This window comes from Sinohyriopsis cumingii, chromosome 19, assembly GCF_028554795.1.
Source record: "Sinohyriopsis cumingii isolate HCF-2022 chromosome 19, ASM2855479v2, whole genome shotgun sequence".
Taxonomy (NCBI): domain Eukaryota; kingdom Metazoa; phylum Mollusca; class Bivalvia; order Unionida; family Unionidae; genus Sinohyriopsis; species Sinohyriopsis cumingii.
Window position 1 is genome coordinate 41,088,064 of NC_142979.1, and position 22,799 is coordinate 41,110,862.

Sequence of the window (22,799 nt, forward strand, 5' to 3'; positions counted from 1 at the left end):
AGTATATTTATTTCACAAAACATTAGCATTGAGGTATATGGAAAAACAATTGGTACCGTGATACCATAAAGACAGGTCACATACTTTCAAATTTTACACAAGTAACATAAGTGATTCACATGACAGGTCACATACTTGTAAATTACTTACAAGTAACATAACTGATTCACATGACATGACAGACACTTGCAAATTACATAAAAGTGACTTATCTGTTTTTCGGGTAGGCAAATGTTTACACATCTGGGTTCTTCAAGCAATACATTTATGGTTGTTAAACCAAATTTAATTGGCACAGGGTGCCCAGGAACACACATTATTATGGTATAATTTGAACCTTCCATGAAGGAAGTTTTACAAAAGCGTGTTTAAAATATGAGCTACCTAGAAAACCCAAAATGTCTGATTCCTGGCATGGTTCATTACGATTTAGTTTGCCAATTACTGGCTACTGATAGTGATGATGACAATACTTTTTAAAGTTATGAAATATATCGGATTATTGGAGCTAACATGTGTACCACTTCACACATTGTGTACTACGTCACTAATGTTTATGTTGAATAGGATACATTCTAGTTTTATTGTTTAATCCAAATTAGACGTTTTTTTATATACAAAAGATCGACTCTTTTTGAGAAACAGTGTCGATCGAACGATAGATAGATAAATAGATTTGAATGTGATAGAAGTAAAATGGAAAACAAAAAAAACAAGGGTTAATCAGTACTAACATATTTAATTGGTCTACAAATTTAAAACAACGTAAATTAGAACAACTTAATACTTGCCGTTTGTGCCACGCTTGACAAATATCAATTCACTTTTTGAAAAAATCAGTTATTTTTGGTGTGTTACTCCTTGGTTTCTCTGCCGCCGAGCAAAATCCCTCAGATTTCTCAACTGCACGAGCTTTACGTAGTCAACATTTTGGGTCTCCAGCCACCTTATGGCAATATCAAAATATTTGACTGCTTCCTGTGCAGAGGGGTGGGGGTGCAACATCTGCGTCTGCATCACTTTCAACACTTGTGTTACTCCAGTTAGAATCGTCTTCTGCTGCAAATTTGTTCGCTACAGAAATAATTATAGTTTCATCTGACATGTATTCGGCTGCGGAGCAATCACTGTCAGCACAAATCCACTCCTCCATATCATCAAGAGAAACGCCCACCTCAGGACCATGAATTTGTACGAATTTCTCCCAAACAGCCTCGGCATTAATGACATCAGTTTCACTGAAACATTCGAAGTCACTATCATCGTCGTTGTCTCTGTTACTGTTTTGCTTTATGTCAAAGGCAGCTCCAAGACCCTTAATCCAGCACCCGAGGTCTCTTGTAATCGATTTTTTTTTAATGCAACAAACACTTCCCCAAGTTGTTGATCAAAACAAAGCTGGCATGTACATGTAATTAGGTTCTCACAGAAGTACTCACGGGTTTCAATGTGATGGTCGATTGACTCTTTTCATGTTTTCAATGAACAGAATATATTGTGATTATAATGTTTACACTGAAACGGAATTAAAGGATTAGAACGTGACTTTCACACAGGAATACGTTTAATTGGTGTTTATTTCATTCTCTGTTGCCACCTGTTAGCATTTACCAGAAGTTTTCATTGATCGCTATTTTACCAGACTGTTTATTTACAGTATACTGACAACTATTTATCATAAAAACTTACATAATATATGATATCTTTAAACAGAGGTCTCGCTAGGATTTTAAAACTGAGTCTTTCTGCCTCTGAATTCAATCACTAAATATCAGTACATTTTCTCACTCAGCCGCTAGTCAAAGCCTTTGAACTAGCCACCTAGCTGTTGCATCATGTTCTTTTTTTTTTTTAATGTACTCTTATAAAATGGCAACAGTACATCAAAGAGTCTTTCAGTCACTGAATTCTGTCATTGTAAATATCAGCACAGTTAACTGATCAACACATTTTCCCACAAAGCAGGTGGCTGAAACAGGACCAGCAAATCTTTGAATTTTCCCGCGCACCTATTACATGCGTATGGAGGACTCCCGCCTCAGTGATTTTCTGCGTCCCAAATCAAAAATTGGCATCCAAATACGCGTAATTAAGCGTTTTGGAGATCTCTGAAATTAATTCTTCTTTAGAACTTCCAAATTTCAAAATATGGATTATATTTTTATGGACATTAATCACCATTTTCGATGATAAAACGAGCAATGTATCAAGGTTTAATTTATCAATTCTTATCGTAATTTTTTCATGTTCAGCATATTTCAAAGATATTTTAAATACATTTTCTCTGGAAAAAATCGGGAGCCAAGACGTACACTACGTTATAAGCGAGATCGCGAGTTATCCTGGCGCGAGTTATCGAGGGAGCGGTGAAATAAGATTTTTTCAGAGCATTCATGCCACGCAAAATAAAGCACCATGTGGCTATAATGAGTTAAATGGAGTCACCATTAAATGGAAAAAATGTTGAGTAAAAGTCACTGACAACCAACAGGTAGCCTGTTTCAAAGTATTTTTGTTTTCTTGCCATCAGTGCAAATAGCACACAGATATATGATAATTATATGTCTATCTGTAATCTGCATATTAGAAATACAACATATTCTTTCCAAACGACATTCTTAGTAAATTGTAATTAAAGATAATCAAGGAAATTTGGATCAATGAAAATGTCATGCCTAGTGTAGGCACTACATTAATATTGAAATGCCAATTAAATATTTTGCATTAAGTGAAATTTATGTTTTAATTCCATCTTTCAGTTCCACTTAAGTGTAATCATCATAAATTAAATGCAATGTGTATTTAAACATAAAATGTGTAAATCTACCATAACAGCTATGTCTGCAAATGTTTCTCTAAGAACCTAATTAAGTGCCAACCGCATTTTGTTAAATGACTTGTGGAAGTATTTGTGTTAATTGTTCCAGTGAATTAAAAGCTGGCCTCCTTTGTATTATGATGCTAATTATGTCTTTTGAATTAAATAAAGGAGGTGGAATAAAAGAAAAGTTAAGAGGTACGCAAATCCTACATACTTAAAATCTAGTGGTCCCGGTCATATGTCGGGTGAACTCACTTCAGTTGATCAATCGAACACTGTTATATATGTTATTGTGTATGCAATATAAACTACCTTAAATTAACAGACTCATTCATTACTGTGATCGAAGATAACAAAGCATCCGAGCGAAATGAATACTTTGTATTAAAAATAAGCTTGGTTTCACAGATATGGACCATTGTGGACAAGCAAGTTTCAGAGAATTCCTGAACTGGTACTTAAAGATATCCTCAAAGATGATAAGAAGTTTCACTATTACTGCTAATGAAATCATGACATCAATATTGTACCAACTGAAAAATACAAAAATTGAGTTTCAACATTGACAATTGTCACATGAAATAAATGTCACTAGTTTTTCACACAAAAAAGAATCTTGTTGGTGTATCAACAGTTGGTCTAGTTCCCTGCTCCTTTGTCTCCCGACCACTCCAGGAACCAGACCAATCAACAAAATAAAAAGCAGTGACATATTACACAGATGTTTTTGCGTACAAGTGATGGTTGTTGAGACTAGTTGGAACGATCGTTCACATGTTGGACATTTTGAAAATAAATGTTATTGACAGAATAACGAACAACTTCATTAGAAAAAGTGCGCTATTAACAATTATTATCAACATGATTATAAAATGATGATTCAGTCATTAAACAGCCCAGTTCCCTACTCCCCAGCAGTTTTCTCAATGTCTATTTTTTTATTTTTGGAGGTATGCCAGTTTATAGTGATGTCTAGCACTGGGGCATATTGCAACACACATGTAGCATCATATTGGAGCCAGTCACATAATTAAGTCACCAGGCCAACCAGTCCTGGCACTAACCTCTTAATGCTGAGAACCAAGCGATGAAGCTGCAAGTACCATTTTTAGAAGTCTTTGGTATGACCATGCTGGGGTTTGAACTCGCGAATATCACTAATATAATAATAGTGTTTGAATTTCGTGACAGCAATAAACATTTTATTCAGTGGTAATATTTATTTTAAAACAACTGCTCAAATAACATCAAAGCTCAGCATCAAAACTGTGTGATGACCTACTGTCCATTGATCTTACTGCGTGTATAATGTTTGATCAAGAAAAATAAAGATTCATTGTAAGTTCAATGTTTGTATACTGGATAATCGACTCCCTCTCAGGGCCCAGATGGAGGGGTCCAAATACTATATGCCCGCCATTGATGGATATTACTTGTGCAAAATATCTGCAAAGTTTGGTGAATTTCTACAGATTAGGAGGGGGAATGTGTGTGTGTGTTATCATAATATAACCAGCCAAAAAAGCATGATATAAAATATGTAATGCAATTTGGATGCAAAATTTATTGATGATTTCATATGATCTTATTCTAGATGAATGCCAATTGTGAATACAAACCTCCTGAATCTGTAAACATGCCCTCTTTGCTTCTTGGTTTCCTTTAAGCTGTCCATCAGGTTTCTCATCCGTCAAGAGCTTTAGCATGTCACCTGTGTAAGACTTCAAATCAGCTTCCGAAAGTTGTACATGTCCACTATGTATGAGATGGTTTCTGATTTCACGAACCTGTAGTTCAAGTTGAAAGGTATAAAGTGTCTGATAGTAAACACGAACCCTTTCATCATATATTTAACTTTCAAAAAGACCATAATGGATGGAGTGTTCTCCACAGGCCATAAAGTTGAATCGGTCCTGCTAAAATTTCATGTTCAGCTGCATGTCTTTAATGGTTACAAAGTGTGCTGCATACATGCAGTGTTCTCCCCCCACCTGTATTGGTCCTGTTACAACTTTATGTTAAGTCACAGATCACCATACAAATATTCCTAACCCCACCACATATTCTTAATGAGTACAAAGTGCACTTCATACACACCGTTTTATCGCCACACCCGTAGTGGTCCCACTATAACTTCACGTCAACTGAAAACTGCCATACACCTAATTGTAGCCCCACCATACTACCTAAAAAGTACAAAGTGTGCTGCAGACATGCAGTGTTATCTCCAGCAGCTGAATTCATGTAGAGGGTGTAAATCTTTTAATTGGGCTTTTCAGCTTGCTGGTGGCTGTGTTCATTAAGTTGTAATTCATGAAGCAAATCAATGAAAGTCTCAGAGTCAAAATATGTAGGCGTTAAGCCACTGATTCAGCAAGCTTACAGGTTTAGTGTCAAGGCAGAAAAATAATTTTATTTAAAACCCAAAGGCACTCATTCGGTGACTGTGTAAGCAAATCAACTTGCATTTTCATACATCATTAATAATTGTCGATGTAGTGCATGACGTAAATTTACTATACTTGTAAAGCTCTTGATTTTTGTTAATCTCTAATAGACTTGCCTGAAATCTATTTTTTTGCACTCATTTGATCTTATTGTAATAGTGTAAGAAAGTTAATTTATAGATTATGGTCCTGCTACATCCTTATTACAAATTTAGAAACATCTTTCTTTGATGTTTTAGATCATAAAAGACTATACTGGAAAGTAGAGAATGCCTGGTCTGCCCATATTAAAACAAGATACAAAGTTTTTTTGTTTTTTTTTAATAGGGTTTAACGCCATTTTTCAGCACAAGATAGGCTATACATGGCGGCCAGTATTAATGGTGGAGGAAGAACCCGGGAAAAACCCGAAAAGAACCACCGACCCACGAGAAGCTACTGGCAAGCTTTCTCACATAACCACATTAGCCGAATCCGAGACTCGAACCAACGCAGACAGAGGTGAGATGGCAGTGATCCGTAACGGTGAGCACTTTAGACCACTCGGCCACTCGGGGCCCCCAAAGTATTTTTTTACAGGATTTTATATCTACCAGTGTCATAATACTTGTAAAAGTTTCTTTAGTAAACATTTTATAGCCATATATTTTAATATATAGACTGTAAAATTTACACATAAATGTGGCTAGAAATGTATGACACATTTCAAAGCCATCTTAAACTGACCTAGAAAATGGAAATGAGTTTAGTTTCATCCTAAAATAGAAAACAATCTCATACGATTAATCATACAACACAGTCAGAAAAGCTGCTTTTAAATCCTTCCATCTCTTTTATATACTCAGCTGACCACATGGTAGTCCCACAAGCAGTCACTTTGGACGAGATTTTTGACCAAAACTGGCCCATTTCTTGGCGTGATTAAGTAGAAATTAAACCACTGTATGTTTAGAAAGAGAATATGTTGTGCAGGTTACAGTAACCTGCTTCAAGCTGAAAAAGTACGAGTAAGATGAAAATTTGTAAGCACATTTTTGACCCCCCCATTTTTTATTTGACCCCCAGGGGTTTTATTTACCCTCAATTTTACACCTCTGGGTGATACATTGGGTCGGACCTTTCTATCAAGACTCCAAAGACACATAGCCCACAAGGTCCATCCAAATATAACATTTCTATCAAGACCCTACATACATAGCCCACAAGGTCCATCCTTTCTATCAAGACCCCATAGACATAGTCCACAAGGTCCATCCTTTCTATCAAGACCCCATAGACATAGCCCACAAGGTCCATCCAAATATAGCATTTCTATCAAGACCCCATACACATAGCCCACAAGGTCCATCCTTTCTATCAAGACCCCATAGACATAGCCCACAAGGTCCATCCTTTCTATCAAGACCCCATAGACATAGTCCACAAGGTCCATCCCTTCTATCAAGACCCCATAGACATAGCCCACAAGGTCCATCCAAATATAGCATTTCTATCAAGATCCCATAGACATAGCCCATAAGGTCCATCCAAATATAGCCGTTCTATCAAGACCCCATGGACAGCCCACAACATCCATCAAAATTTGTTCAACGACACATGAATCTGAAAATGATAGATAATGCGGTCCCCATCTTATAAAGCAATATAGCAACATGGATGGATTGATGGATGATGAGGATTAGGAAAGAGAAAGAGAATAACTCACTGTAACTGCGTTATTTTGAATATCACCATACTTTGTATCCTGCAACTTCTTGTAATTTATAATAAAATTAAGAAGTCCACTAATGTCTGTATCTGATGTTGAATGGTTTCCAGACTGTCCTGGATTCATAAAACACTTGGACACTGACCAGTGGTCTTGTGGCCATTTCTTTACATCTGTGTTGTCCCAGTTAGGACTTGAATATCTGTGCCGATCCTTAATCTCATCTTTAAAGGAGTCACAAGAAGGACACAGTTTTTGTTTATTTTTACGTTTGACTCCATCTTGAGTGCACTGTCCACATGGCATACAATTGGTCAAGATGTCTTGATGCAGCATCTTACTCTCTGCATCCACAAAAGTTTCAAGTCCTTCCTTTACACGAATCAAACACATTCCTGCTTTCAGCCAGTTCTTATAGCCTAGGTCTTTCAGGCGTTCCTCTAATGTATCTCCCTGTTGGACTGAAGCCATTTTTGTCTGCTGTACTTTTATTGGAAAAACTTTAAATAATTAAGGTTGTTGGATGTTTCTAATATCCTGCCAAAATAAAGAGTAGATACAGATATTTAGAATGAAATTCATAAAAATAACAAGTCTATAAAACTTTTATGAATAAATGAATTCAGTAAGTGAATAATTCCAAACAAAAATTCTCACAAACATGAATTGAACTCATGAATTTGATTCAAATATATCAACGACTCCTGTACCAAATGAATTAAAAACCCCTATCTCTGCAATCCTCCGTTTTGTTCAATATATGTTATAAAATAGTTTTGTCAACTTGAATGCCATTTGTAGGGCAAGGTTGACTCCAGAGATAACTGACCAATATGTTTCAATGGTCTTGCATGGGGTCTTGAACACAGCTCACAGTGCAAAGTTTTCATGGGCAAAAAGCCATTTTATTTTGAGATAGCAATAAACGTTTTCACATGACTGGTTGTGGGGCAAATGTGTGATTGAAGAGAAGTACTTACTTTTATCCCAATTTTCTGCCTCATTATTTATAGTGGTTTCAAGAATGTAAAATTTCATACTGTATGCACAAGCTGACAACTCTAGAACAGAAACAGATTTGCATCAGCTGGGTTTGCTATTAACACATTAACCCCTAGCGACGACTTAATGGGGCAGGAGGTAGTAGCCTACTGCCGAGCTCTGTAGCATCATGGTCATGCATGATACGCTAAAGTGGTGGTATTATAGAAAGGTAGACAGACATAGCTCTACAATGATACCAAACAATCTGGAATATCTAGTTGCGCTACAAAATACCAATCAAAAAACCTCATTTTCTTGACCCGACTTTTTTCTACCCAAAATTTGCCTGTGGTCAGAATCCAATTTTGTGTCCAGATTTTAGACTTTTTGGTCTCAGATCTAAGGCAAGCCAGTATGAACTGCAAAGACAGATGAGCCTTTGCAAAAAGTAGGATAAGATGTGCATTTGGAATAAAGAGTGGTCTCGATACAAAAATAATGGCTCCATCCAGCAAAAAAAAAAAATAAAAAAAAAATAAAAAAGAAATCCAACTTTTACCCTTCTGCTAATGTGAGAGTCAAATAGCCAATCAAAAACGATGTTTCTAACACAACTAGACAGTATGTTATTGAAAGATCACCGGGGATTTGATGTTTTTGGATCTATTCAGAAATAGCTTTCAAAATGTTTTTCCTACTCGATTTTCAGGCGAAAATGACAAAAACCTCCAGGGGTTAATGTGTTAAGTTTTGGACTACATTGTGCACGAGTGACTGCCCATTTTCTCCAAGCTGTTTGCATATGTTTACCAAATACTTTCATAGTTATTGGTTTTGTGGAACATCAGGAATGTCCTGGATGAACGGTTCACACAGATATCTCGACATGAAATTCAAGAACTTTTCAAGGAGCCAAATTTAATTTTCAAGTACTGTTATTAACAGTGTGTCAAAAGTTAGGAAGAATGTTGATTATGATGTGTAAAGTCCAAATTTTTTGGAATTAAGATCTCTTCTTAGATTTCTGAAATATTTTTGCAGAACCAGGCCTAAGTGAATACACTGTAGCTGGGACATTTGGGGCAAATGGGATATGGGGAAGAAGCCATTTCATCTACATCAGTTTGGAAGTTTGCAGTCTTAATTGCTGGAGATTTTTTTACTCCCACCAGAGTCTCTCATGTTTAAGCGAACAATATTATAAATTCATTTGTATTATCAATATTTTATTTATTTTGTGTTTTTCACTCATCAATGAACCTCAGAGCACTTACATCCATTGATCCAATGTAAATTATTTCCTTTTGATAAACTCAACATGTACTTGTATCTCTTTATTATCAACTGGACCCCTTACACTTATATAGCACTTGTGGAAATCATGCCTGAAAATAAACTTCCCATACCACAAAGTTCTTGACCAATGCCTTTTATACAGACCTTGACAGACAGCCAACACAGCGCCTACAAATATAAGCATCATGACATGGTTAGGATTCCAATGAGGCTGAGTACTAACAAGCACACAAGTGACACAATGAGAAGTGAATAAGCAAGTCAGCCATATCAGAAATTCAATATTATCCAACTAAATGAATTTATTTCTAAATTCTAGCACTATTTAGAGACTACTGAGCACTTTTAGGCACTTTTCCCATATAGAGTCAACCTCAAATTTGAGCACTTTTCATGGCAACAACTAATTTTCAAGAACTTTTCCAGTATAGAGTCAACCTCAAATTTGAGCACTTTTCATGGCAACAACTAACTTTCAAGAACTTTTCCAGTATAAAGTCAACCTCAAATTTTAGCACTTTTCATGGCAACTTCTAATATTCAAGCACTTTTCATGATTATGCAAACTGCGTTCTTTGATTGTCCACATTCCATTGCATTAAAGTTATACTTGGGAACCAACTGTCACTGACATGTACCAAAAAAATCTCTCAAATTTTGTTCAGGATATATTACTGATTGAGTTGAAAATCATGAATCTGAGCTATTTTATGCCATGTACAGAGTTGGTTGACGTGATGCTGATGGGGAAGATTAAGATCAGCTTTGCCATGCCAATCATGCTGATTTGGTTTCTGTTTTCTGAAAAGTTGAAAAATGTATACCTGTTAATGGCCTGAAGTTGATCTTCGACTGTCTGACCCCAAAATTTATAGGCTTCTTCCTTATCATACATGCAAGCCATTACAAAGTTTCATAATGGTTCTTGCAAGAAAAGTCTAGTTATTATCAAGAAACAAAACAGAAAACAGATGAATAAACAAATATCATAATAACATGATACACTCTGCCTTACATATAATAAAACAACCCAGTGTTTAATAATCCTCCATGTAAGCACTAGGAGAGCATGGATTTCTGGTCAAGGTAATGAACCAAATTTACTGTGCAGAAACAAATTTTTTCTTATTAAACTAACCAAGAACATGACCTCTGACCTTCTGACTACAGAATCTATTGTGGTTGTTGTAACGCCATTTTTCAGCACACGATAGGCTATACATGGCGGCCAGTATTAATGGTGGAGGAAGAACCCGGGAAAACACCAGAAAGAACCACCGACCCTCGAGAAGCTACTGGCTAGCTTTCTCTCATACCCACATTGGCTGAATCCGAGACTCGAACCTACGCAGACAGAGGTGAGATGGCAGTGATCCGTAACGGAAAGCGCTTTAGACCACTCGGCCACTCGGGGCCCCCGACTACAGAATCTACATGTTCTTTACTAACACAAGTGCAAGCCATCCTCCATGTTTGGTCAAGGAAAATCCTGAGCCACAATGACTTTGGCCTTTGACCCCCAAATCAAAAAGGTCTAGATTTAAAGTTATTATGCAAAATAAACATCTTTTCTTTCATTCATTAATACTGAACTTTAAAAATATTATTCCCAAAATCAAAATATTTCTTTCTTACCCACATTTAAGTAATCCACAAACTTAGGTAATGGTCATGGTCATGAACTAAAAATTTTGTGCAGAAACCATCACTTATTAAAGTCAGTGACCTTGACCTCTGGTCCTCGGACTCCAACACTGATATTTTTTCCTTAAGGGTGCACTCTAGTTTCACACTCTGCATATGGTTTAATTTTTCAAGAAAAAGAATTTCTCTGCTTTTCCTCACTGGTTTTCTTGGCTATTTAAAGACCTTGAATATTTTATATATTATTAAGGAGCTTTTAATTCCTTGTATTTTAATGTACAATTGATGGATGTAATTTGAGTTAAAGAGTATACAGCTTGGCCTTTCTTCAGATTTGCACCCATCAAAATAATGCAGATATTCACTTGGTCATTTTCACTTTCTGGACTTCAGAAGTAAATTGTAAAAAAATGGAGCTGGTAATTTTTTAAAATACTTTTTATAGCTTTTGTATTCATTGAACTTTGAGAAAATGGTATTGCCAACTTTGCCAAATTCATTTTCCCTATTTGAATAACTGATAAAGTTAGTTACTTTCACCTAGTTCAGGTTGATCCTTTCACACAAGGGAGCAGCCACTTTTGATCAACAGCTTTGTCCTTATATCTTGCATGTTTGCCACAACTACAACATGTAAAGAAAATTCAGAACATGAAACTCGCATCTTCTCTCCACTGTGCATGCTGCAAACGTAAACAACTTCACCTCACACTTGTCACTGTGCCAGAAGTAAGCAGATTGCAACCTAACTTATGTGCAAAGTTCGTGTTTGATGTCATTCTGTGGAAACCATCCTTGTTTAGTCACAGTGATCTTTATCCTTGATCTTCTGACTCCACAACTGATAGACTTCTTTCTTTCATCACAAAGACCTTGCCTTGTAAGTCTAGTGAAAGAAGGTGATGCACAACAGAAGTTATCATGCAGCAAATAAAAGGATAATGGACAAAAGGATAAAAGATGAACAGACTGATATCCAAATGTGCAGCTAAAATCAGAATAGTTAGAAAAGTCTTTAAGTATTCTAGTACATTCCAAATCAATTTTTACATTAAATTAACATGAGAAAACTAATTACTGCTGATCACATTTACAGTAAATTACTATTTTTAAAACTAATTACTCAATAGGAGCTACAAATCTTCATTATTATTATTATTATTATTATTATTATTATTATTATTTTTATTTTTACTATTATTATATTCCACCTTATCAAAAATAATAATGTTACAAGAAACGTTTGTGTATTGGATCCTAAAGATGGATTCACTTTGGACCAAGTAACTTTTGTTGTTGTTGTTGTTGTGGGGTTTAACGCCATTTTTCAGCACGATAGGCTATACATGGCGGCCAGTATTAATGGTGGAGGAAGAACCCGGAAAACCCCGGAAAGAACCACCGACCCACGAGAAGCTACTGGCAAGCTTTCTCACATGCCCACATTGGCTGAATCTTAGACTCGAACCGCCGCAGACAGAGGTGAGATGGCAGTGATCCGTAACGAAGAGCGCTTTAGACCACTCGGCCACTCGGGGCCCCAGTAACTTTTGTAAAGACAGCCATTCAGTCTGGGTAGGGTTGTCCTCCCATGTCATTTGCTACTGTTTGTCTGTTTATAATATAGTCAGCAAGCAGGACAATGAGTACATTATCTTAGTTGACAAAATTTTAATAAAAAAATAATCCTTTAATTGCTGATAAGGAAGAAAATTCGCTTTTAGAGGTAAGGACAAAGGAAACTGTTGTTGAATTATATTATTAGTTTGCATGTTTTTTGAAAATTACTGCACATTTGAAAAGGAATAGTACTAGATACCATTATTAAAAGTAAATAGTACATGGTATTATAAGTACATTTTTTCAATATAAGATCTCCTCTATGTCTAAGTTTAACAAAGTAATTTTGATCATATAAAATCTACACAAACAAATCAACTGTCCTTACTGCCAGAACAATGGAGAATAATTCTCCATGATGTAACAATAATCTGCACCTGTGATCAGATTGCATACCTGTGCATATTAGCAATGCTCGAAGAACAAAGTCTTCAAGATCCTCCATACTGTACAGCTCCTGGCAACTTTTTCCTAGCCAGATCATGCTGCAGCCTTGCTTGAAATATCTGAAACAAGTTACATTTTCATGACTATTGTACAGTATTATACAGTACCAACAGTATTATACAGTACCAGTACCAACAGTATTATACAGTACCAACAGTATTATACAATACCAACAGTATTATATGGTACCAACTGTATTATACAGTACCAACAGTATTATACAGTACCATTATACAGTACCAACAGTATTATACAGTACCAACAGTATTATATGGTACCAACTGTATTATACAGTACCAACAGTATTATACAGTACCATTATACAGTACCAACAGTATTATACAGTACCAACAGTATTATATGGTACCAACAGTATTATACAGTACCAACAGTATTATACAGTACCAACAGTATTACACGGTACCAACAGTATTATACAGTACCAACATTATTATACAGTACCAACAGTATTATACAGTACCAACAGTATTAAACGGTACCAACAGTATATTATATGGTACCAACAGTATTATACAGTACCAACATTATTATACAGTACCAACAGTATTATACTGTACCAACAGTATTATACAGTACCAACAGTATTATATAGTGCCAACATTATTATACAGTATCAACAGTATTATACAGTACCAACAGTATTATACAGTACCAACAGTATTATCAGACCTCATTCTGGAAATGACAGAAGTCAGACCGAATGGAGTCTCCCTTGTCAAAATAAAGTGATGACAATTGGAGAAAAAGAAAAGGAAAGAATTGCAAATATCCTTCTAGTTTTAAGTTTAGTGAAGAAATTCAAACACATATCAGTATCACAGGCACTTGCATTGTGAATTTATTAATTTCTGCAATGAATATTTAATTTTCTGGTATTGTATGCTTTATTAGTCAATGCAAAGGCAGACTACAAGGTTTCTGCAATTTCCTTTACCATGGATGGGTATGCGATTTTTAGATAAAAAGTTTATCTTGCCAGTTTGGATGCCACCCCCACCTCCCAGCAGTAATACAATAAAACAATTTTTCAAAAGTTATTTTATTGTTGACAAAAATGGGGGTGAGAGAAGGGGTAGGGAAACTGGACAAAATGGGAGTGGATAAAACTGACCCAATAAAAGCTGACGATGCCAGGTACCTTGCACAAGTTCCCTAAACCATCCATCCCTATATTTCCTTGTCTGCTTAAAATTATGTCGAATGTTCAGTACATAGTTACTTTATTTGAAATAGGAACTGTAGCCAACTGCAGAAGTCTGATTCAGCAACTGATTAAGAATATATAATGCCAGAAAAGAAAATGCCAGAAAAGTTAATACTTATTGCAGAAATTAATAAATCCATGACTCAATCACATGTGATCATTATAAATTCCTTATCTAAATCCTTCAATTTGTGGAGCTGAATTCATCATGCTTGAGTAACCATTCATTCTACCATTTATTCTGCACATTTGAGTCAACACTTTTTCCTCCCTGCACTTTTTTACGAAGCAAATGCAATACTATTTCTGTTTAAGATTTTCATCTTCATGGTTTACATTTTCTATCAATGACCCACCATGAGCTCTTGATTGGTGCCCAAACTAATCAAAATCAATAAGACATTTTTCTCAGCCAATGAAACTGATCGTCTTATAATTTTTTGGCACTGTATTCAGAAGCTTGGGACGCATTGGATTCTGTCTAAAGATAACTGTAAACTTATTTTCATGGGTTTTTATGTGCCCCAGAGAGAACTTTCATGCACCAGCAATGACAACCATGGGTCATGTCTACAATGAATCCTGAATTAATATTGTTAAAATTACAGAAATCAACTGTTTAATGTGTTTTGTGCAATTCATCTACAAATATTTCTAAACTACTCACTCCTGAACAACAAAACAAAAAAAATGTTCTTCAATAGTGATCTATCTTCTACATGACTCTAAATGTTATTGAGAAGAAAAAAAACACTTTTGAACATCAGATATGGTTAGGTTGTTTTGGTATTTCTAATGTTTCCTGATTAATTTTATCTAATACATGTATTTGTACTTTTCTTATGCATGCTAGTACATGTTGAATGAAGCGGACATTAGGCATTGAATGAGAAAGAGATATCTATAATAATTAATCTTTATTCTAACAAATCTGATAATTTATCATGGCTAAAAATACCTGTACAGTGACACCTGTCCATTAAAGACAGATCTACTTCAAGGACATTTTCAAGAATCATAATAAAAAGCTCCCTTTTTATACTGTACCTTGTTAACCCATGGTCTGCTTATAACAGAGACATGCATAGGTCCCTTTTTTTCAGACAGAAAATGCAAAATACAAGGTCACTTAAAGCTGAACATTAATAAAATGACAATCAAAATTGGCAAATGAAACCATTGTACATGTATATAGCTGTTTTATGATCAAAAACAGCAATTAGTGACCAGAAATTTTGAATGAACTTTATGAAATTAGCAACTTTTAAGAAGTCATATATTTTGTTCAATTTTCTTTATTAAAAAAATTCTCAGTACACTCTAAATAACAATACAATGAAATTTCAGTAAATTAAAATATTCATATTGCCATCTGCTGGCAAAAGTAAGAAATAAATACCAGTTAAACAAGTTTTTTCAAGTCAAATGTGTGATTTAGTTTTATCTTTAAATTCAGTTTCAGTGTAATCATCATAAATGTGATATGCCTTCTTGTTTTCAACTGAAAGATGTACTACTTGCTTGAAAAACTGAAAAAAGTTTAAACAATGACAATGTCAATACCTTCATTAATTTTTCAGCAGTCCTTCACTACATTAACTTGCACCTTCACGTATGCTGCAATCTATGTATTAGACCCATTGTGCACAAGTTATATATGCTTTATACAAGGTCACCTGTCCCAAAATAAATGGATGATGTCTATTTGTACAAGAATATATATACAGTTTGACTGTATTCAATGGATAATTTTTATAATTCAGTTTCTGAATCTGAATGATGTTACTTATATCATCAGACAATGAAAATTTGGTTAAGTATATGCTTGCAGTCAAAGTTCCATCATTTAAAGCAACCTTCACATAAAGCACACCTCTCTATCTGTATCATGTACAGTGGTGTCTTTTACAGACAGGCTTAACAGTATATGAAGGAACAAATGGGAAATTATTGGTATATAAGCTTTCTAATTCAAACATTTTGTCAATATGGTAGAATATAATAATAATAATAATAATAATAATAATAATATCAATAATAATAATAATAATAATAAAGACTTTATTGTCAGTGTAGTGGACAACTAAGTAAGCCACCTAAATTGGATATTTTGTCTGTGGTGGAATATTAAGTAAGCCATCTGACTTTTGTCAGTGTGGTGGAATATTAAGTAAGCCATCTGACTTTTGTCAGTGTGGTGGAATATTAAGCCATTAAGTTGGACATTTTGTCAGTGTGGTGGAATATTAAGCCATTAAGCTGGACATTTTGTCAGTGTGTTGGAATATAATAGTAATAATAATAATAATAATAATGAAGACTTTATTGTCAGTGTGGTGGAATATTAAGCTAGCCATCTAAGAAATTTTGTCAGTGTGGTGGAATATTAAGTAAGCCATCCAAGTCTGACTTTTGTCGGTGTAGTGGAATATTAAGTCAGCCATTAAGTTGGACCTTTTGTCAGTGTGGTGGAATATTAAAAGCCATTGAGTTGGACATTTTGTCAGTGTGGTGGAAAATTACATAAGCCACCTAAGTTGGACATTTTGTCAGTGTGGTGGAAAATTACATAAGCCACCTAAGTTGGACATTTTGTCAGTGAGGTGGAATATTAAGCAAGCCAAGACATTTTGTCAGTGTGTGTGTGTGTGTGTGTGTGTGTGATTTAGATTTTTAATGTAGCTTTAAAAATTTTCCAGTCTTATCACTATGATGTCTGCAGTGTGGCAGCTTAAAGTGATGTTTAGCACTGGGGCATCTTGCTGCAGACATGTAGCATGATGTCCCACCCAGTCACATTATCTTGACACCAGGCTGACCAGTCCTAACAATAAAACCATTTAATGCTGAGTGCCTAGCGAGGTAGCTGTTAGTACCATTTTTAGAAGTCTTTGGTATGACTCAGCTGGGGTTCGAACCCATGACCTCCTGCATCCTGGGCAGACGCTCTAACCACTCGGCCACTGGAGAGGTCCATTTTGTAAGTGTGGTGGAATATTAAATAAGCCATCTAAGCATGACATTTTGGCATTGTGGTGGAATATTAAGTAAGCCATCTAAGTTAAACCTTTTGTCAATGCTGTCTACTTTTAATAAACTATCTAGGTATGTCAGACCTTTTGTCAATGTTGTCTCGTTGATGTTCAAACATTTGGTAAACTTCAATGGTATTATGTGCTGTTTCAAAAAAGACTGTCACAAAAGTACTTATAGGTGCGTTGGGAGTGGGGGAGGGCTGCAAAAGAAATGCTGGTAAAATACGCTGAAAGGGAAATTGTAGTCATTTTTAAATGTGATTACGACCAAGATCAAGACAGCTGAATGCTCGAATAACATGTAGGCACAAAACATTTATTCAAGTAAAATCAACAATATTTTGGATAAAATTAAAATGTGCATCGTCTTCTTGTAAAATATTTTTAAAATGCTAACATTAAAACCATTAAAAGAAAAAAATATAAATCTATATTCTGTACACTACTCTAGTTACTGTCCATATATATCACTTTTTACTAGGATATATTCTTTCATTAACTAAGTTACAGCCGACTATATTCCATCATAAGCGTTCAAGACTATGGCGAGTAAATGGCAGAAAATATAAAGTCACAGAAAAACTTGCCAGTCGGGAGTCTGTTCACATGGGAGAAAGTCAAAGAAAGCTTGAAAATAATAGGGCATGTTTGACACGGCTTCATGTTTACTTACTTAGGACGAAAAACAGGGTGAAATCTCCAACTCCTTACCAGCATCTGCTGGAACGGAGTCATAGGGTGCCAACATAACGTTTACTCCCTGTGTTGCGCTCCTCTAATCTCTATTCGTATACATGAGTGCCATGCAGAGAAGATACCTAATAAGGAACCAAACTAGCATAGACAGTGTTATGACGGAGTAGCTTCCCCTAATATCGCAAGCTCTCACGCGATTTCCATTTAGCTCAGCAATGTTTAACCTCAATGCTTGTTGAACTAGAAAGTGCTCTCCAGATTAAAACGTTGTGTACTAAGAATCATTAGCGAAGAAAGTGAAAGAAGCAGAACACAAAAGAGTAACTGTGTATCTAACTTTAATGAAAAATGGATAAAATAATTCCCTTGACTGGAATACTGCACATCCATTAGCATTAATTCCGGTGTGACTTATGATCGCGTGATTGCGAAGACTGAAAAAGTGAATAATTCGTGACAGGGTTTAAGAATGTTTAAAAATCTGCCCTCGTTCGCCACAAGGTATCTGGAGAACACATTATAACCCAAGACATTCTTTCACAACAAAGAAATCAGTAAACATGCCGAGACAAATGCGTTTATTTGGATTACAGTCGGAGGTCATTACAGATTTTGTTGGTTTTTAACTTTGCTGCTATAAAAGAAAGATTGTAAAGTTCAAGTGTAACTTATTAGAAACAAGATGAATCATTAGCCTCCTTGATTGTTTTATAAATTTGTTCAAGGACGAAGTACAATGAAACCGATGATAGTACACATTTATGACAGGCAGTAAATGTGTGTATGATTCGGATTTTTAACGTAGCTGTAACAATTTTTCAGTCATATCGCTACGATGTCCGCAGTGTGACAGTTTATAGGGGTTACTAGAAACACCGAAATACACTGAAAAACAGAAATACACATGTATTTAAATGTTCTCTCTGTATATATCGGTATCCACACAAATTATTATTTGTTTTTGTTTGTATAATAATATAAGCAAAATAAAATATGATTTATGTGATTTTAATACGAATTATTTACTTTTTCCTAGTTATAGCACGCGTCAAATGGTCGTACTTTCTTGGACAGGTTGATCGTTCCCGAACAAGGTGGTATGATAACGACTGTTCGTTCCCACAGGTGCTCGATGCGAGCTTGATGTCAAGAAAAAAATAATAATCTAAAAGAAAAAAATCATACAGAGTGACAAAAATACCTTAGATTACCCCCATGACCCGTTCTGACATAGGACCCTCTCTCTTATATATTAAGGTATTTTTGTCACTCTGTATGATTTTTTTTCTTTAGATTATTATTTTTTTCTTAACATCAAGCTCACGTCGAGCACCTGTGATCATTCCATAACAAGTTTAATCACCGGGATGGATAGGTCGGTCGAATCAAGTACGACCAAGTGACATCATTACATGAATAGTGTTATAAATAGGAAAAAAGTAAATAATTCGTATCAAAATCACATAAATCATATTTTATTTTGCTTTTTGTTATTATTATTCAAACAAAAACAAATAATAATTTGTGCATGGAAACTGATATATACAGAGAGAACATGTAAATGCATGTGTATTTTGGTGAGTATTTCGGTTTTTCAGTGTGTTTCGGTATTTCTAGTAACCAAGTTTATAGTAATGTCTAGCACTGGGGCATCATGCCGCAGACATGTAGCATCATGTCCGACCCAGTCACATTATCCTGACACCAGGCTGACCAATCCTAACACTAACCTCTTAATGCTGAGCGCCAATCTAGTCCCCTGTTAGCACAATTTTTGTAAGTCTTTGGTATGACTCGCCCAGTGATCGAACCCATGACCTCCCGCATCCGAGGCGGACGCTCTAACCACAAGGCCACCGGAGCGGTCTCGGGCACAAAATTATCTGCCATTTGGTTAAAAAGATTTATTAGGCTTTTTGTATTGGCTTGTATGTAATGTGTTGGTCTATAATGTTGCTTCAAAAAGATTATAAGGAGACTGTCAAAAGTATGACTTTAAAAGAAAAATGAACTAGTAAAATTATTCTTTGAATGGACAATGCATTTGTTTGTTAATTGTGCTTGTTGGTTTGTTTGTATGTTTAGAGCGAGAGAGAGAGAGAGAATATGTTGTGCAACTTGCAGTATCCTATTACAAACTGAAAAAGTACAAGTCAGATGAAAATTTATCAGTACATTTTTGACCCCCATATTTTTTATTTGACCCCCAGTTCTGACAAGTTTTTTTTTTTTACCCTCAGTTTTACACCCCTGGGGGATACACTGGAGTTTTCTGAATGAATTCCATTAGTGTTCCAAATGAGTTCAAATCTGGAATGTGCTGATGTGCAAGAGCCTTAAATATGCTAATGTTGCGAACAGTCTTGATATATCACAATGATATAACCCAAAATGTCCTTGAATGAACTGACAACAATCCAAAAGTAATTTACTACGAAATCAATGAGCAGTTTTTAATTCCAATGAATAATTTAAATAAATATATCCAATCAAATTATAACTCAACACAACTTAAGTTGATTCCACTAAGACTGATGTTAAAATATGGAGTAATTCTGAAGTAAACAGAACCTTTATATAAAAATCTATGACACAATAAGAGGACCAGGATGAGAGTCAAAAGCTCATTTGCAGAACAATCTACATTATAAACAAGGTCAGGTCTTTTACTTAAACTTTAGTAAAGAACATGATCAACATCATGTAGTCCTGGAATTCCTGAGGGGAAAACCAATGACCTGAACTCAAATCCACATAAACATGTTTACCTACAAGTACATGTAATAATTATCTTAATATAGAATTTACATTCTAGACAAAAGTTATCGATGTAATATGTTGATTACAAAATGACCCTTATAGTCTATAATGATAAAAAATTAAACACAATATACATATGCATAACAATACATGGTGTCATTGGCAGCCATAGTGATCGACTACAAGGATTTTCTTCTTGTTCATTTATTTATTTTGTGGAAGAAAAAGTACTCGTATAAACAAGGTTATATAACTTCAGTACATAAGTAGTTTTTAAATGTGTACATCATTATACATGGATTCCACTTATTTTGTATGAGAGAGAGATGTATCCTATTTCTAAACTACAATAAGTTGACATAAGATGGGGAGAAAGAAATATTTTGAAAGAAGTCATTTTATTCTAAGGATTTAGAGTGTTTAGCTTTGAGAGGCTTCCATGTATTTTCAATCCTGCTTACTTTATTTTGATGGAAACCAGTGATTTTATCTATGTTGCATTGATCACAGAGTCCAGTGAATAACTTAAATGGAAGGAAGTTTTCAGCAATCTTGTATGCATAAATAGAATGTTTGCTGAAATTAATATGAAATTACCCAGATCGTTGTCATTTATTTGCACAACAAAAGAACATTAAATAAATTTACACTGAAATCTGTATTATTTCTTGGAGAAAAACCGAAAGCATTCCAAATAAATCTTGTATATACATGCATTCCCAAAATAAGTGTAGCATATTCTCTACATTCACTCCACTGAAATGGCACATTGATGTATTTACATTTATGGAAACATATTTGCATCTGTTTCCAGTTGGACCTCAGGGGCTCATTACAAAGAAAATCAAGGCATGGGGGTTCTAACCTGTAAAAATATAACACCCCCATCCCTTGATTTTCTTTATAACGAGCCCCTGTGGTTGGACGACTATCACTGTTATTTGTTGCTGACCCTAGCACCACACGTCTTTTCACCATATCACCATGGGTGATATAAAAAAATTAAATTAGAAAACGCATGATGTAAAAATATAAACTAAACTACATCAAACTGAACTTCCGCAGTTTGGCAGCATCAGTCTAATTCAGCAGCACTAATTCATCCTACAACCATTTCTGATCATGCACTAGGCCAATGTAAGAAACGTGACGTTGGACGACGACTTGAAATAATGACACAATTTGGAATATTCATTGGTTGCACTCTTTCAAGAGAAATTGCAAGACCATGCCTCCGGATTAGTTCCGTTAGTCTATTCACGAGGGAAAATGTTGACTAGGAGATTGTTTCAATAAACAAGTAAAATTAACACGGTACTAGCAAATATCTTGACAAAAGATCTGCAACCAAATATGTTATTCGGAATTACATGTTTAATATAAATGACGGAAAAAATAAACTTATTAGTTTTGCGTGAAAATTTAAATAAATTATGAAACTCTATCTTGAAAAATTACATACCAGTTGCAGAATGTATACTTTTTATACAGACCTATATTGTATAGTTATTGTTAAAAGCACATGCTGTAAATGAAATGAACAAAAATAACACCAAAATTGATAAGATGCACGTATGAATTATGACAAGCTATTGAAATTTCTTTATTAAACTTTGAAATAAATTTGTTTCATTTGGCTTTTTATTTAGACAAGTATACTATGAGTGCTCGGTATATCATTCGGTTTGCTATTGCAAATGTGTAAGTAGGCCGATAAATCAGTCCTTCAGCCGTGATGATATTGATTTTCAGGTGAGGGGCTGATATCACATATTTATTAAAAGCTGCAATTATCATCAAATAAATTTGACTGCACACATTGATGTATATTTTATACATTTACCAGTATTTCTCATGGCTGTGCAGCTACCGTCGGCTGAAGGGTTCTTTTGATATGGCTGTTACCAATTACCGGTATGTGTAGTATCAATCATATGGATGATGATTATGGTCCAAATCTTGAAACCATAAATGGACCGACAAACATTTGCTCGAGTCATTAATATTCTTGTTAGGTATCTGAGGATATCGACTTTTCCTCAGTGTTGTCGGGTAATTATACATCAACAGGATCCATATTTGTTGCGTTAGCAAATCTTCGTCAGCACGCACGAGA

At 35.1% G+C, this 22,799-nt stretch overlaps 1 protein-coding gene across 2 annotated transcripts in view; it reads right to left on the bottom strand.

Annotated features, from left to right (window-relative positions):
- LOC149775556 (uncharacterized) overlaps positions 1 to 18,059 on the bottom strand; it is a 45,740-nt gene extending 27,681 nt beyond the window's left edge. The window contains exons 1-4 of one of the 2 annotated variants that reach the window (XM_089943783.1): positions 17,901 to 18,059; positions 12,917 to 13,026; positions 6,974 to 7,513; positions 4,441 to 4,608 (exon numbers count right to left, since the gene is read on the bottom strand). In XM_089943783.1, coding sequence (XP_089799909.1) covers positions 4,441 to 4,608; positions 6,974 to 7,447 — 642 coding nt within the window. In that variant the 5' untranslated portion in view covers positions 7,448 to 7,513; positions 12,917 to 13,026; positions 17,901 to 18,059. Of the gene's footprint in view, positions 1 to 4,440; positions 4,609 to 6,973; positions 7,514 to 11,434; positions 11,843 to 12,916; positions 13,027 to 17,900 lie in introns of those variants that run through there. The other variant, XM_089943784.1, reaches the window with a different exon arrangement.
- Between the last annotated feature and the right edge of the window lie 4,740 nt (positions 18,060 to 22,799).